The 14982-nt window shown below is 38.4% G+C and overlaps 4 protein-coding genes across 4 annotated transcripts; 2 read left to right on the forward strand and 2 right to left on the reverse strand.

Annotated features, from left to right (window-relative positions):
* LOC104765529 (two-component response regulator ARR1-like) lies at positions 988 to 4766 on the forward strand. Its single transcript, XM_010489254.2, has 6 exons — positions 988 to 1456; positions 2082 to 2234; positions 2332 to 2766; positions 2844 to 2920; positions 3004 to 4152; positions 4427 to 4766. The coding sequence occupies exons 1-6, from the start codon at positions 1264 to 1266 to the stop codon at positions 4493 to 4495; spliced, it is 2076 nt and encodes a 691-aa protein (XP_010487556.1). The 5' UTR covers positions 988 to 1263; the 3' UTR covers positions 4496 to 4766.
* LOC104765530 (COBRA-like protein 8) lies at positions 4822 to 7548 on the reverse strand. The gene is made up of 2 exons (XM_010489256.2): positions 6800 to 7548; positions 4822 to 6436 (listed from the first exon to the last, which is right to left on the reverse strand). The coding sequence occupies exons 1-2, from the start codon at positions 7338 to 7340 to the stop codon at positions 5016 to 5018; spliced, it is 1962 nt and encodes a 653-aa protein (XP_010487558.1). The 5' UTR covers positions 7341 to 7548; the 3' UTR covers positions 4822 to 5015.
* LOC104765531 (GATA transcription factor 17) lies at positions 8877 to 9948 on the reverse strand. The gene is made up of 2 exons (XM_010489257.2): positions 9654 to 9948; positions 8877 to 9433 (listed from the first exon to the last, which is right to left on the reverse strand). Exons 1-2 carry the CDS (start codon positions 9846 to 9848, stop codon positions 9038 to 9040), a joined length of 591 nt encoding a protein of 196 aa, XP_010487559.1. The 5' UTR covers positions 9849 to 9948; the 3' UTR covers positions 8877 to 9037.
* LOC104767563 (putative F-box/kelch-repeat protein At3g16880) lies at positions 13090 to 14231 on the forward strand. The gene is given in 3 exon segments (XM_019240841.1): positions 13090 to 13352; positions 13354 to 13930; positions 13932 to 14231. Coding segments are annotated over 3 exon segments (1140 nt in total).

A 14982-nucleotide genomic window follows, 5' to 3' on the forward strand; every position in this document is an offset into this window, starting at 1 on the left:
GGGTTGGATATATTATCCGAGTTATAAATTGGTTTTATACCGGTTTAATATGGGTTTTTATCGGGTTTAGTCCCAAAACCATGAAAATCCAGTTAGATGGGGAAATAGGCGGAGAAGTATAGATTGGAGAGGAAATAGGCAGAGGATATAAGTCCGAAGGAGAACTGGTAAGAAGTCAAAGATCGATAGGGAACTGACACGATACAATAGTTCGGAGGGAAAATAATACGTCGGGCTACCTTAATCATACGCTTGAATGTGCGTCGACGTATTATTTTGTTTTATTTAATGATGATTAAATTAATACTATTTCTTTTTGCCGTTTAATCTATAATACACACAACACATGTAGGTCCATTCATTAAGACAAGGAAGCATGGTTTTCTCTCAATTACAAAAAAAAAAAAAAAAAAAAAAAATTCAAAGGTTTAGTTGAAGTCAAACTTCTTCTTCAACTTCTCTCTCTCTGTGAATTTTTTAAAGTATTGTTTTGGGCAAATTCCTTTATTCGAATTTTTAGAAAATAGAAACAAAAACTTTAACATTTGTAGAAAAATGGAAACTAAAAACAATAGTTTAAGAAATAACAATAATAATGAAAATCTGGTTTTTAAGGTTTTGAGTTTACAACTTTACATAAACGAGATAATTTAATTTTTGATTTTTTTTTTATAATTATGAGCTGGATCCACGCATCAAGGGTCTTTGGTCCCACTATCTTCCAATTATATAATTTCTTTTACACCCTATATTTTTAATGAATTGATAATTTCAACCCCAACATTTGAGAATCTACAAAAAAGTGGGATTTAAAGTGAAACTCTTAGAAAGAAACGGTGTAAATGTAGAAATGATGAAAAAAATAAAGGCTCTGCATATAGGAATACAATTTATATATATGTAAAGTAATATACGAATTACTATTTATAAAAAAGAAACCATATCTTTTGTTTTTTTTTATTTTTTTTCTTTCTTATAATAATTTGTAATATAGCTTTACTCTGTCTGTCTGATTAAAAAAACAGAGGAATAGAGCTCTAAGGTGAGACAAGCCATGTCTTCTTCTTCAACTCCCTAAGTCTCATCTCACCATCTCTCTCTCTCTCTCTCTTTCTTTTTTACCCCCAAATTCATATTCTCACACTGCTCTCATCGTCTCGCAATTTTTTTCTTATTCTCTCAAATTCAACTAAAAAATCGAATAAATTATTCCCTTATTTCTTTCTTTCTTTCTTGGTATATATTCTTCTTTTGGAGAGAGATATGATGAATCCGAGTCACGGAAGAGGACTCGGATCGGCTGGTGGGTCTAGTTCCGGTAGAAATCAAGGCGGCGGCGGCGGTGGTGAGACCGTCGTTGAGATGTTTCCATCTGGTCTTCGAGTTCTTGTAGTTGACGATGACCCTACTTGTCTCATGATCTTAGAGAGGATGCTTATGTCTTGTCTTTACGAAGGTTCGAATCCAAAAAACACAACAAGATCTTCTCCTTTTTGTTTTGTTTTGTTTTGTGTGTGTGTTTAACGATATAGTTCTATGAGGAGGAGGTCTCTTCCTCCAATGATGGGGTTTATTTATTTTTGTGGTCCATTCTCTCTCTCTCTCTCGTAAAAATTTATGGTTTATTTTGAGTAATAATTATGGTTTTTCATTTCGGTGGTTGACTAACTTTGCTCTCCCTAAAATAGAAATTTCAGTTGGAGCTAAAATTTTTTTTGTTGCTCTTTTAATTAAGATTCACATACGTTACCAATCTCAAGCTTCTTGATTTAGATCACACTACATGATCTGGTTTCACTTTGAGGATAACCTTTTTCTAGCAAACCACAATAAGTTGTGAGATCCATTGTGTTGTATATATGAATAATTGAGGGGCTTTAAATGGATTCAAATCTGAGTCTCTCTGATCTTTGACTTGAGTTTGGTTCAAATGTCAATTTCAAGACATCTTTTATTTTATCTACAGTTCTGTCTCTCTTTGATCTGTCTTTGGTGTTGAATCTCTGATTTTATTTATTTTTAAACTCTTTGGATATGAAAACACTCTTGGCTGAGTTTTTTTTTATTTCTCTGGCGTGCAGTAACGAAATGCAACAGGGCAGAGCTGGCATTGTCTCTGCTCCGGAAGAACAAACATGGATTTGATATTGTCATCAGTGATGTTCATATGCCTGACATGGACGGCTTCAAGCTCCTTGAACATGTTGGTCTTGAGATGGACTTACCTGTTATCAGTACGTTCCATTATTCCCTTTGGAGCCTTTTTTGTTGATTCTTCAACAATTATGGATCCAATTACTGATCTTGTTTTCTGAATATTATGTCACTCAGTGATGTCTGCGGATGATTCAAAGAGTGTGGTTCTCAAGGGAGTAACACACGGTGCCGTTGACTACCTAATCAAACCAGTACGTATGGAGGCACTCAAGAACATATGGCAGCATGTCGTTAGGAAGAGGAGGAGCGAGTGGAGCGTACCAGAACATTCTGGGAGCATTGAGGAGACAAGGGATAGGCAGCAACAGCAACACAGAGGAGGTAATGCAGCTATTTCTGGTGGTGAGGATGCAGTGGACGATAACTCGTCCTCTGTTAACGAAGGGAACAACTGGAGGAGCAACTCACGGAAGCGGAAAGACGAGGATGGGGAAGAGCAAGGGGACGATAAAGACGAAGATGCCTCGAATTTGAAGAAACCGCGTGTCGTCTGGTCTGTTGAGTTGCATCAGCAGTTTGTTGCTGCGGTTAATCAGCTCGGCGTTGAAAGTAAAGACTTAAAGCTTCTTTACATTTGCATTTGTGATTATTATGCTTAAGGGTCTAATTGATCTTGTATGGTGCAGAGGCGGTTCCTAAGAAGATCTTAGAGCTGATGAATGTTCCTGGACTAACCCGAGAAAACGTAGCCAGTCACCTCCAGGTATAATAAATCTTGTACCGGATACATGAATCAGCCTTTGAATTTTGCATAGATGTTCTTAAGAACTTAGTGTGGACTTGCAGAAATATCGGATATATCTGAGACGGCTTGGGGGAGTATCTCAACACCAAGGGAATCTAAACAACTCATTTATGACGGGTCAAGACGCAAGTTTTGCCCCTCTTTCAACATTAAATGGGTTTGATCTTCAAGCGTTAGCTGTCACAGGTCAGCTACCTGCTCAGAGCCTTGCACAGCTTCAAGCAGCTGGTTTAGGCCGGCCTACAATGGTCTCTAAGTCAGGATTGCCAGTTTCCTCCATTGTGGACGAGAGGAGTATCTTCAGCTTTGACAACTCGAAGACAAGATTCGGAGAGGGACTGGGGCATCATCATGGGCAACAACAACCCCAACAGCAACCTCAGATGAACTTACTTCACGGTGTCCCAACAGGTTTACAACAACAGCTTCCTATGGGTAATAGAATGAGCATTCAGCAACAGATCGCTGCTGTTAGAGCTGGACATAGTGTTCAAAACAGTGGAATGCTGATGCAGTCATTGCCCCGTGGACCACCGCCAATGCTAACCTCGTCGCAGTCATCCATTAGGCAGCCAATGTTATCAAACCGCATTCCCGAGAGAAGTGGTTTCTCTGGAAGGAACAATATCCCCGAGAGCAGCAGAGTGTTACCAACAGGTTACACCAACCACCTAACAACACAACACTCATCAAGCTCATTGGCTTATAACAACTTCCAAACAGAACTCCCTGTGAACAGTTTCCCACTAGCAAGTGCACCAGGCTTATCAGCAGTTCCAGTTAGGAAAACCAATTCTTACCAAGAAGAGGTTAACAGCTCTGAAGCTGGTTTCGCTACCCCAAGCTACGACATGTTCACCACAAGACAGAACGATTGGGATCTTCGGAGTATTGGAATAGCCTTTGACTCGCATCAGGACGCAGAATCAGCTGCGTTTTCCAACTCAGAAGCTTACTCTTCTTCATCCATGTCAAGGAACAACAACACAACGGTTGCAGCCACCGAGCATGTCCGGAACCACCAGCAACAGCCACATCCAGGAATGGTTCCGCACCATCAGGTTTATGCCGATGGAAACAGCGGTTCAGTGAGGGTGAAATCTGAGAGAGTGGCGGCGGATTCAGCTGCAATGGCGTTTCACGAGCAGTACAGTAATCAAGAAGATCTTATGAGCGCACTTCTTAAGCAGGTTTGATTTGATTTTTTTTTCTCTCTTATATAGAAGCATAATCTGATCGCCCAAGCACGCGTTTCTAAACCAAATATATATAACAGTTCTCAGACGCTCTCTCACCATTGATCACATATTCACATGTCTTTCATAATTACGTCAAACTACCACTAAGTAAACAATAAAAATCCAAAAATGTAACTAATCTAAGAACATTGACGAACAAAGGAGCAGTTGCAATTTTAAACGTTGACTTAACAGAACTGGCAACACAATCTTGTGTTGAATACAGGAAGGGATTGCACCGGTTGATGGTGAATTCGACTTCGACGCATACTCGATCGATAACATTCCGGTTTGATTGGATTTAAAAAGCCGGTAAAAGGGACTATCGGGGATTTGTATCGTATCATTTACACGACCATCTACTTCTACTTAAAAAATTTGTTTGATATGTATAGTCTGCATGAAATTTTAGATGGCAGATTATATACAAAAATTATTATTTATGTTAGGGTTTAATTATACCTTGGCGATTTTTTTATGTTCCTCATTTATTATGTACTGAGGTTGTTTAGGGTTTTGATTTTTCTTTAACTTCGGCAATAAGACGTCTTGTAAGTATTTTTTTATTTCAAGGATCCTGTCAAGAATTCAAGATCAAGAGAGACTTAAACCGGAGTAAAATTATCAAAGCAAAAGGAGGTTGTCTATTCAATGTGTGTATACATACTGATTACCAAGATCTGATCATAAGAAATGCAAAGAATCACACGCTGCACAAAGCACCACACTGACTATTTTTGTAACATATCTGGTTAGAAAGAATCAAGAAACCTGTATATTGTCCAGCTAAATGGTGAAGGTCCTCAATGGAACTCTTAAATTCTCAGAAACATTAGAGCCAAAAATGGTAACACCATGAGAAGAAAGGTGGACACATGTCTCCTTTGACTGTTGTTCGTAGGTAGACCAGAAGGGAGTGAACATTCCTGGCCGTTGAAGTACACTTTGGTCGGAAACCCATCTCCTGAACGAACTTTGATTCCCGGAGTCAGTTTCTTGGTGAAGGACAAAACAGACTGCTGTTTCCCTGGTACCCTAAAGTCCTTATCCGGGTTCTTCCCGTCACTCTCTGCCATAAGATAGTTCAGTCCAGGAAGCCCTTCCATTAAAAGAGTGGTGTTCTTGCCGTTGATAGCTATGGTAGTTCCGTTGAAGGAGTAAGCTTTCTGAAAACCCGGTACAGCTTTTTTCAGTTCAACCGCTGTAAACCAATCTGCGAAATCAGTTTCCCCCCAGTTGAAGAGTGTGACTCGAGCAGTCCATCCTCCTCGATAGTCTGTAGCTAAATGCCAGTTTATGGTGACTCCACAGTTATCTCCACAAGGCAAAGGGTTAGGGAGCTTTCGTCGTTTTATAGCTGCCCAAGCAGTGGCAAGTTTGGTTCGGTTCTCAAACGGAATAAGAAGAGCCTGAGTTGGAAGAAGTAGAGCTGGAGAGGTTGCGCTGCAAGTACGCGCCACTCTGTTGCTAGAACAACCTCCACAAGCGCAAGTTTTACAAGGGATGATCGAGTCATTGAAGTAAGAAGAGAATGAGACACAGCATTGAGGAGTAGCTGGTTGAGTGATGTTACAGACAACTTGCCAGCTAGCAAACGCAGTTCGGTTTGAAGGCAAACCACTTGGATCAGGGAACTGGCTCGAGCTGACTCGGACAGGAGGGCCACATATGTAATCAGGGTTAAGGTTACCTTTAATCTGCCAGTTCTGTGGAGGCGTTATAGCTGAGATGTTGAGATCCGGAGGCATTTTGTAAACTTGCATTTGAAAAACGGATTTGGACTTCTCTGGATCCATGGACCGTGGCAGAATCGTTCCGTTTCTGCAACAAAACGGGATACGTCCCATAGCTGTATCGTTATATTTAGTGAGAGGGAGGTCTATGATATGTGGCCTTCTTGCACAGCTCAAGACATTGGAGAAGTCAATTTCTTTATAGTATTTTGCTTGCGGACCACTGATGCAATCCGATGAATCGACAACACTCGGATAAGCTCCTCTGGTTGTGAAGATAAACTCATCTTTCATCCACGCGAACCTTAGATTCCAATTGTCAAGCCGACCAAGCGGGTTATGATTCTCGATCGTGACCTGCGTCAAGTAACTCGACTGATATGGTTTGATCACATCGTACATTATGGTTAGATCTCCTTCTTGCCTAGGAAGGAACTTTTCACCAATTTTGGCTGTTGTAATGTTCGGATTTGGCGTGCAACATACTTCCAGAACATTCCAACCTGTAAAAAAAACCATAGAACACTTCTGCCTTCAGAAAAGCCAAGCAAGTAGATTGTTTCTTAAGTAACCATAAGGTCTAAAATCTGAATTTGCTAATGAAGACTAGTTCAAACTTTGAATCTACAAGAAATAGACTTTGTCAACGAGTGAATGATTAAATAACTAATAGAACCAACCACTGTGATCGTTCCTCCAATTTTTCACTCTATCTAATGCTTTCGTAATGAAAATAACGAATTCAACATCACACAACATCCAATAACGTTCAACACGCAACAATTCATGAAATTTTCTTGAACCAAACGAGGATATGAAAACAAAAATCTAAAGAAATTTTGAAAGTCATAACAGAATCTGTTTACCTCGTTGAGTGGGTTTGGGACAAGACCAGCCATCATTAACAAGAGTGATGTTCTTCGGAAGCGGAACTCTCGGCGGCGCAACTCCAAACTGAGTACCCACGAGCTCGACACGTGCTTCCATCTGAGTGATGTCACCCGCCGTCATAATCGCCGACTTTAAATCCGCCGAAGGAAACCCGGAGAAGATCGTCCCGTTCTCGACGCTAACCGGGAGGCTAGAACCGTCGGAGAGAACGGCGTTGGTGGCCGAAACGAGAATCTCGCGGTGGGCGAATTTGACGAATACACGCCACGATTTAAGCTCGTCGCGTCCGTTGTTGAGCACCGTGATCGCTGACTCGAACCGGTACGGCTGGTTCTTCGTGTCGTTCGGTTTAATCTTGGTGCCGGTTGAGTAAGTATAGGAAACGAACACGCCGTTGCAGAGATTGGCGTCTGGAGAAAGCGGTGGAGGAGCTTGGGGCTGAGACAACGTTAGTGGAATCGCCGTGAAGAGAGATAACAACAGAATCCACGAAATGAAATTTGGAGTTAAACCCATGATGATGAGCCTTAATCTCTTTACTTACAAACACTAACCTCGTCTTTTTGAAAATTCAGAAAAGAAAAAAAAATCGGAGCTTTATATTTTTGAGGAGATGAAGAGACCGCGTTAAAGAAACAGAACAGCTTAGTTAGACGCTGTAATGAAAAGAGAGTTATGTGCGCGTTGAAACTTGCTTGCTTGGTTTGGTCTCATATGTGTTTTTCTTGTTCTAGTAAATAAAATAAGGGTTACACAAACAAAACTAAATTATAAAAATTACAAGATGAACCATGTATTTTTCTAATCAATCAAAAGTGCAACTCGGGTATAGTAATGTAAAATATGTGTAGATTACACTGATATCAAACGTCGCTTATGGAATGTTTGCTTTCACACAAAAAATATATTTTTGTAAGAGTGTTTTATGGAAATGTTTGTATGTATTGAGAGGGATATAAATATTGTGAAGATTTTGCGTGATTTTGGTAAAGAAAAAAGAAAACGCGTTTCCAAATTTAATAAAAGTTGATTGTGAACATATTAGACATAAAAAGATTTCTTTCTTATAAATGTGGTAACAATTAGTATTTGATTTCCATAACAATGATTTAATTTTATGTATAAAAGATATACTACCATAAGTTAAAACCAAAATAAGATATGCTATAAAAAATGTCTTTTAAGATGTCACCTTTGTTTTGATTAGTGATTTTGCAACCTTTCCCTGAGGATTAGTATTAAAATAGTCAGTTTATAAAATCTATTGGTACTAAATTGAAGAAACTAAGTAATATAAGGGTGAAACAGAAATAGTCAAAGAAAGTCCCGGTCGAGCGAGCGAGGTTGGTCTGAGCCTGAGGTGTCCACTCGCTTGACCCGTTTACTTGAATCCTTCTCCCGTGGTTTTCACCTAGCCACTTGCCCCATTTGACCACCACGGTGTGTAATTTTAAATTAAAAATTATTGTTTCGTCACCATTTTAGATTTTTGTAATTTCATAATTCATTGATGATATTTTATGTGATGACTTATCAAGGTTAAATCATTCTACTACATACTAATAAAATGAAAGAAGTAATAAAATGAAGAAGTAAAAAAAAACATTTACTAGGGTTACAAAACTTACAGTTTCACGATTACAAAGTTACCCAAACAATTTCAATCACAATGGTAAATAAATCGAATTTTGAAGATATTTTTTTTAAAATCTCAAACCATACAAAATTTGAATTTTGAATTTTGGCACAAAAGGAAGGAAACATAAATTTAAAAATTCAAATCAAATACGTCTTCAATGGACCAAAAAAAAAAAAGAAGGGGGGGGGCGTTGATGGAGACAGGACAACTAAAACCACGCGCCTCGATTCTCCCAAAAAAAAGCCCAATCCCCTGGGCTAGTCGGGCCCATATAAAAAAGGTACATTGACGCACTAAAAATATTACGACCAAACTCCTCATTATTGTGTGCATATTCAATGATTAAAACAACCAAAAAAAGTGATTTTTGTTAATAATGTTTGAATTCATTAAGAGAATGAAACACATAAACATTAGTGAAACCAAAAAAGGAAGAAAAAAAAAAACGACATCACTAGGGAACTTTTACACATTCATTTCTTACAATATTCTCTATCTAATTAAAAGTTAATTCAAAATCGCTCTCACTTAATTATTATTATTATTATCCTAATAACCCAAAACAAGAACCGGTTTAGGCGTAAACAGAGCTACAAGAAAGCGCCATGAGAAGCACGGCAGCTCTTTCTTCCTCACCGAGCTTCCTCCATAATCTCTTCTTCTCAACCGCTGATCTCTTCATCACCGGAACTTTAAACCCTAAATCCAAAAATTTACTCACTCCCTTGTTATTATTGTTGCTGCTACTACTAGTAGTAGTACTCTTGCTATGGTTACAAGTCTTGTGATCATCCTCCTCCTCATCCTCATCATCATCTTTGTTGCTCTTCTTGGTGTTTCGATCGTCAAGGTTTAGATCATTACTACTAATCTGATTGCTTTTTTTAATCTTCTTCTTCTCCTCTGATCTCACCCCAAGTGCCGCTTGTCTCTTCTTCCTGCTCTTGATCCCACAAGCATTGCACAATGACTGCATATTTCACAATCGACAAAAGCAAAAATCTATTAGTACCAATGCTTCTGATCACAAACTTAGATCGATAATTTCAAATGTGAAGAGATCAGTTCCTATTGGTGAACATAAGCATAGATCGGATCATACTAAGATGTGAATACAACGATCCAGCGATCAGATCTACTAAAATCGGAAACTCAGAGAAGAAGGATTGAAATTGAAAAAGGGGGCTAACCTTTGGACCGGCAGGGCCACCACGCCAAAGAGGAGTACGAATAGTTCCGCAATCAACGCAAGTACGCTTAGTATCACCGGAACTACTACTACAGCCGCCGCCACTTCCGCTGCTACTGCAGTTCTCGTTATCAACATCGGATAACTCTCCGGCAGAGTCTAGTTTTATTTTCGTTTCTTCTGATCTCTCAGACATCTTCAAAAAAATGGAAAATGATCGCTTTGATGATTGATTAAGTAAGAGAGAGAGAGACGGCGAGGGGATGATAGAGGCAACTGATAAAACAAACGGAGAGGTATTTTATAATTGTGTGGGAGGAAGGGGGGGGGGCGGAGAAACCCTAGTATTTCGGGTTACTTGCAGTTACTATTATACCCTCAAGCGGGAGCTTTTATTACTTTTGTACCACCCGCCAACCACACAAAAAACAAAAAATCTAAACCAGAGAGTCTGAATAAAAAAATAACGAGGGAAGATTTTAATTTTTAGTTTTGGTTTTCCATTCAAACAAGATTCAAAGTGGCGCCGCATTTTTAACAAGATTTATTGGAGGAGATATTCTCTAAACTTCCTAAAGAATCTCTTTGAGAGTAGTACGATCTATCTGCAAAACGTGGAACAAGTTATCCAAAGATGAGAGCGTCACAAATAAACGCCTTGCTCAAGAAGCTACAGCAAGCGAAAGAGAGTTTCTGGTGGTCATGATTAAGGATTTTAGACTTTATCTAATGAGTGTCAACCTCCATGGAATTCAAAACTAGGTTATTGAATCATCTATAAAGCATAAAGGTCAACTTATTAATTACCTTCACGACTCATCATATGATCAAGTCGGTATAACAGGAGTATGTCATTGTTCAGGGTTATTGTTATGTACCAGAGATGACTATACTAGCCTCGTGGTTTGGAACCCGTATACAGAGCAATCTCGGAGGATCGAACTTATAAGCCGTGACGGATTGAGCTTTCCTTGGTATGCTATTGGATACGAGACGAGAAACTCGTGCCGCAAGTACAAAGTTTTGAGATATAACAAAAATATGGTGGGTAAGAAATCTATGAGTTAGACTCTAATACATGGAGGGTTCTAGATGTCAAGTCAACCATATGGGAAACATGGTTTCATCATAATGGCATCTCTGTGAAAGGTAATTCTTATTGGCATATTTATCGAGGAGAAGAATTCAATAGAAAGGCGAGAGAATTCTTGTTCTGTTTTGATTTTACAAGAGAAAGATTTGGACCGCTTATGCCTTTTCCGTTTCAGAGTAATGAAGACTCTATTGTGACTCTCTCTACTGTTAGAGAAGAGCAACTTGCCGTGTTATGTCAGCACTGGGGCTGGGCTAGGTTAAGGATGGAGCTATGGATTACTAATAAGATTGCACCCAATGACGTATCGTGGAACAAGTTGTTCTTAGAAGTGGCTGTGGATCTAAATCCACGAGTTGAACGTGAAGTTGACATTAAAAATGGGTATTTCCTCGTTGACGAGGAGAAGAAAGTAGCTGTGGTTTTTGATAACAGCAAAGGGAAGGAGCACACAGTTTTTATTTTTGGAGAGAATGGATGCTATGGAACAGTGGATCTGGGAAAAACTGTAGACAAACTTTATTGGTCTCCATTTGTGTGCTCTTATATTCCAAGTTCAGTGCAAATCTAGCAATATATGCACCACCAGGCAAAGGGGGAAAAACACACTATTGATAACTCTGTTTACTATATTGCCCATAAGTTAGTTTCTTGCATATTTAATATATACTTTTGCTTTGTTTTTCTTTTGTGATCTTCTTCGAACAAGATTAATAAGTCAATTGTTAACTTTGTTTCTCATCTTGCATTGTATGCCATATGCACTAATAAGTCAATTTTTAACTTCTTAAAACCCAAGGATCGACAGTAATAAGTAAAAGATTATTCAAAAATTTGATGGCCAGTACGAGGAACTGAGTAAGACTAGTTTGAGGTTACTACAAGAAACTCATTAATTTCTCATGTCAAAATCTGGCAAAAGAATTATTATTTCCATAACCTTACACGGTCAGGGTACAATATTAAGCCCATTAGGGAGCAAACTGTATAGGTACTTCAAAAGTTATTTTTCTTGTTGTTGTGAAGCATGTTTAGTGTGCAATTGAGAGCTTACTTGCCACTGCCAGGTTTGGATGGATGAGCACCTGTTCTTATTTACAAACATTATTTTTCTATTTATGTTCGTCTTTGTCCTTTGACTCTTAATTAATTTACCTTGGTAGCATGCCTTGTAAGACTTATTTTGTGATCTTGCATATAAATATAGAATCTTTAAAGTCGTCAAAACAGTCATAGTTTTTGGTAAACATTAATTCATAGATTTGGATGTCATCGTACTCTTTCGTTGTATGATATGATGCACGGGTACTTCTATTTGGTAGCCGTCCCGTACCGGAGATATGTTGGGAACGGGAACTCTATGGGGACTCTACGGGGACGTCTTAGATGCTTTAGGGGAAGATAACATCAAATTTTTGATATTTGTATTCATTTCATTTCATTCAAAGCACTCTTAGTCTCTTATCATAAGCATAGTTTCGTTTCTTTGTGTTTTCTACTTTCTAGAATCTTTTCCCCCTCTCTCCTTATCCCATTAGCTTTACTAATCAGCTCTTACTAAAAGTATGGGTATCTTTTCTTATGTGTTTATTGAAGTACCCATACCATACCCGTATCTATAAATTTTTACTTTGCCGTTTTCTGTCCCCAATTCCGTACCCCGTTTCTAGTTCCCTACCCGTTTCAGTGCAACATAAATAGATAATTGTATAACCTAACTTATTTCTTCCCTAAAATTCCTATTACATTATCCTTGGGACAGTAAATTCTTAATTTTGTTTCTTATCTTGTATTGTGTCATATTGTATGTCATATGGAAAACAAATAAGTTATTTAACTCTTATAAACAATAAGAATTATTGTTTTCTTACCTTTACACGGCAAGGGTACAATATTTTTGCTGTTGTTGTGAAGGAGGCATATTTTTGTTGTTGTTGTTGTTGTTTTTCGTCTTTGTCTCTTAACCTTGGAAACATGCCTTGTAAGACTTATTCTGTGATCTTGCATATTACATAATATCAAAAGAGTCCTAGTTTTATACACTGACTGAACTCGGTGACAAACTGAAATTGTTAAACATTAATAGAGTTGTATATATATATATATATATATATATATATATATATATATATATATATATATATATATATATATATATATACTCTTTGTATCCTCCTCGTAACAATTTTAATAGTAGCAACAATTTTTCCTTTTTCCAATATAAATAATTGGAAAGAGATTTAGATATAGCCCGTAAGACACGGAAAGAGTTTTAGAAAGTTGGGATATATAATTGTAACCTAACTTATTTCTTCCCTATAATTGCTTGCGAGCTGAAACAACAATGACGACGAAGATGTCCGAACTTCCAAAGGAGTTGTTGGAGTATATACTCGCTAGGGCTCCAGTGCAATCTATGAGATCAGTAAGATTGACTTGCAAACAATGGAACACTTTATCCGAAGAAGAAAGCTTTACAAAGAAGCACCTCGTTCGAGTGAAAGCTGATAGGGAGTTTATGGTGGCCATAGCGATGGATTTTAAGGTTTGTTTGATGAGCATCAATCTCCATGGAATTCACAAGGAAAGAAAGGTTAAATCATCTATAGTGTAAAGGTAAACTTATTAACCTTATGGATGCGTTTGAAGTCTATCATTGCGGTGGTTTATTGGCATCCATCACAAAAGACTTCACTAGGTTTGTGGTTTGGAATCCATATTGGGGGCAAAGTCGTTGGATCGAACCTAGAACTCGTCACATAAATATGTATGCTATTGGATATGAGACGAGAAAATCGTGCCGCAGCTACAAACTTTTGAGTTGTATGGATTCTACTATTGCTGATAACTGTGTTGAGTACGAAGTCTATGAGTTAGACTCTAATTCATGGAGGGTTCTTAATGTCGCTTCTGATTGGGCGACAGATGTTTATACATACGGTGGTGTCTCTGTGAATGGAAATACTTATTGGTACACTCCAGAAGGAAGAATGGATGAATACGTGATTTGCTTTGATTTTACAACAGAGAGATTTGGACCGGCTCTGCCACTGCCGTTTCGCTCTCGTCGTACCGATCTTGTGGTTCTCTCTAGTGTTAGAGAAGAACAACTTGCGGTGTTATTTGTGCACTGGTATATATTTAAGATGGAGATATGGATTACTAACACGATTGAACCCAATGATGGTGTCGTGGAGAAAGGTGCTCGTACCAGTGGACATGGAACCATTCATTGATCTTATGTCTCAACCTATTCAACGTTGGAGTTTCTTCGTTGACGAGGAGATAAAAGCCGCTGTGCTTTTTGATACAGACAAAGAGAAGCTAAAAACATTCCGCAACAGAGCTTACATCATTGGAGAGAATGGCTACTTCAGAAGTGTAGATCTCGGAGAATCTGCAGGCAGATATTGTTTACCGCTTGGGTGCTCTTATGTTCCAAGTTCAGTGCAAATCAAGCAACTTTCGAAAGGCAAAAGCAGTTAGTCTATTTACAGTAGTACCTGAGTTTTTGTTAGCATTGTTTGCTTACTACTCGTGTTTTGTCTTCAATTCTCAGCCTGTATCCCACATGAAAAAGACCAATTTGAGTCATCTCTCGAGTTCAAGTATATATCAGTAGCTTAAACAAGAGCAAGTAGATGATTGATAAAGCATTCATGCATGTTGTATAATACTAGCTTGAGATGGAAACAACAAAACTATTCAATACTCATGTCAATATATAATCTGGCCAAAAAACCTGTTGTCTCCTAAACTTTTAGCACTTTTACACGGTAAGGGTATATATTTAGGGACGAGCCATCTGCATCTAGTGTTAAACATACAAAAATATTTTGCACTTTGACTGTCAAGTACCAATCAACTGCCACTACCATTGCCGCCACTTTCTCGGGCTCAAAAAGATAAAGCTTTGATCAATCAAAAGAACAAAACTTAATACTCTGTTTTGCATTTGCGCTTATCTTCTGTTTCTCTTGCGTCTGCATCAAAGAGACAAACCATGGCCAAGATCGGGTTCTTTCTCAGACATTTTTCCAAACGAAAGAACCCACTTTTCTGGTCCCTAAGCCTTCATCGGGTATTCAAACTCCCGAGGATTAGATTTCTATGAGGCTGACACGGTTTTTCTCGAGAGTCCACTTTGTCTCAGGTCAAGTTCTTCAACAAGACGCTTAGTATATGAATCTGGAACACANGTTTCTTCGTTGACGAGGAGATAAAAGCCGCTGTGCTT

Source organism: Camelina sativa, chromosome 19 (genome assembly GCF_000633955.1).
Source record: "Camelina sativa cultivar DH55 chromosome 19, Cs, whole genome shotgun sequence".
In the NCBI taxonomy this organism is placed as follows: domain Eukaryota; kingdom Viridiplantae; phylum Streptophyta; class Magnoliopsida; order Brassicales; family Brassicaceae; genus Camelina; species Camelina sativa.

Excerpts from the sequence above, each read along its gene's own strand:
- LOC104765531 (XM_010489257.2), bottom strand. The coding sequence starts at position 9,848 with ATGTCTGAGAGATCAGAAGAAACGAAAATAAAACTAGACTCTGCCGGA. Across the intron at positions 9,434-9,653 it reads GTGGCCCTGCCGGTCCAAAG|TCATTGTGCAATGCTTGTGG; the intron begins GTTAGCCCCCTT and ends TGAAATATGCAG.
- LOC104765530 (XM_010489256.2), bottom strand. The coding sequence starts at position 7,340 with ATGGGTTTAACTCCAAATTTCATTTCGTGGATTCTGTTGTTATCTCTC. Across the intron at positions 6,437-6,799 it reads TCCCAAACCCACTCAACGAG|GTTGGAATGTTCTGGAAGTA; the intron begins GTAAACAGATTC and ends TTTTTTTTACAG.
- LOC104765529 (XM_010489254.2), top strand. The coding sequence starts at position 1,264 with ATGATGAATCCGAGTCACGGAAGAGGACTCGGATCGGCTGGTGGGTCT. Across the intron at positions 1,457-2,081 it reads TATGTCTTGTCTTTACGAAG|TAACGAAATGCAACAGGGCA; the intron begins GTTCGAATCCAA and ends TCTGGCGTGCAG. Across the intron at positions 2,767-2,843 it reads TAATCAGCTCGGCGTTGAAA|AGGCGGTTCCTAAGAAGATC; the intron begins GTAAAGACTTAA and ends TGTATGGTGCAG.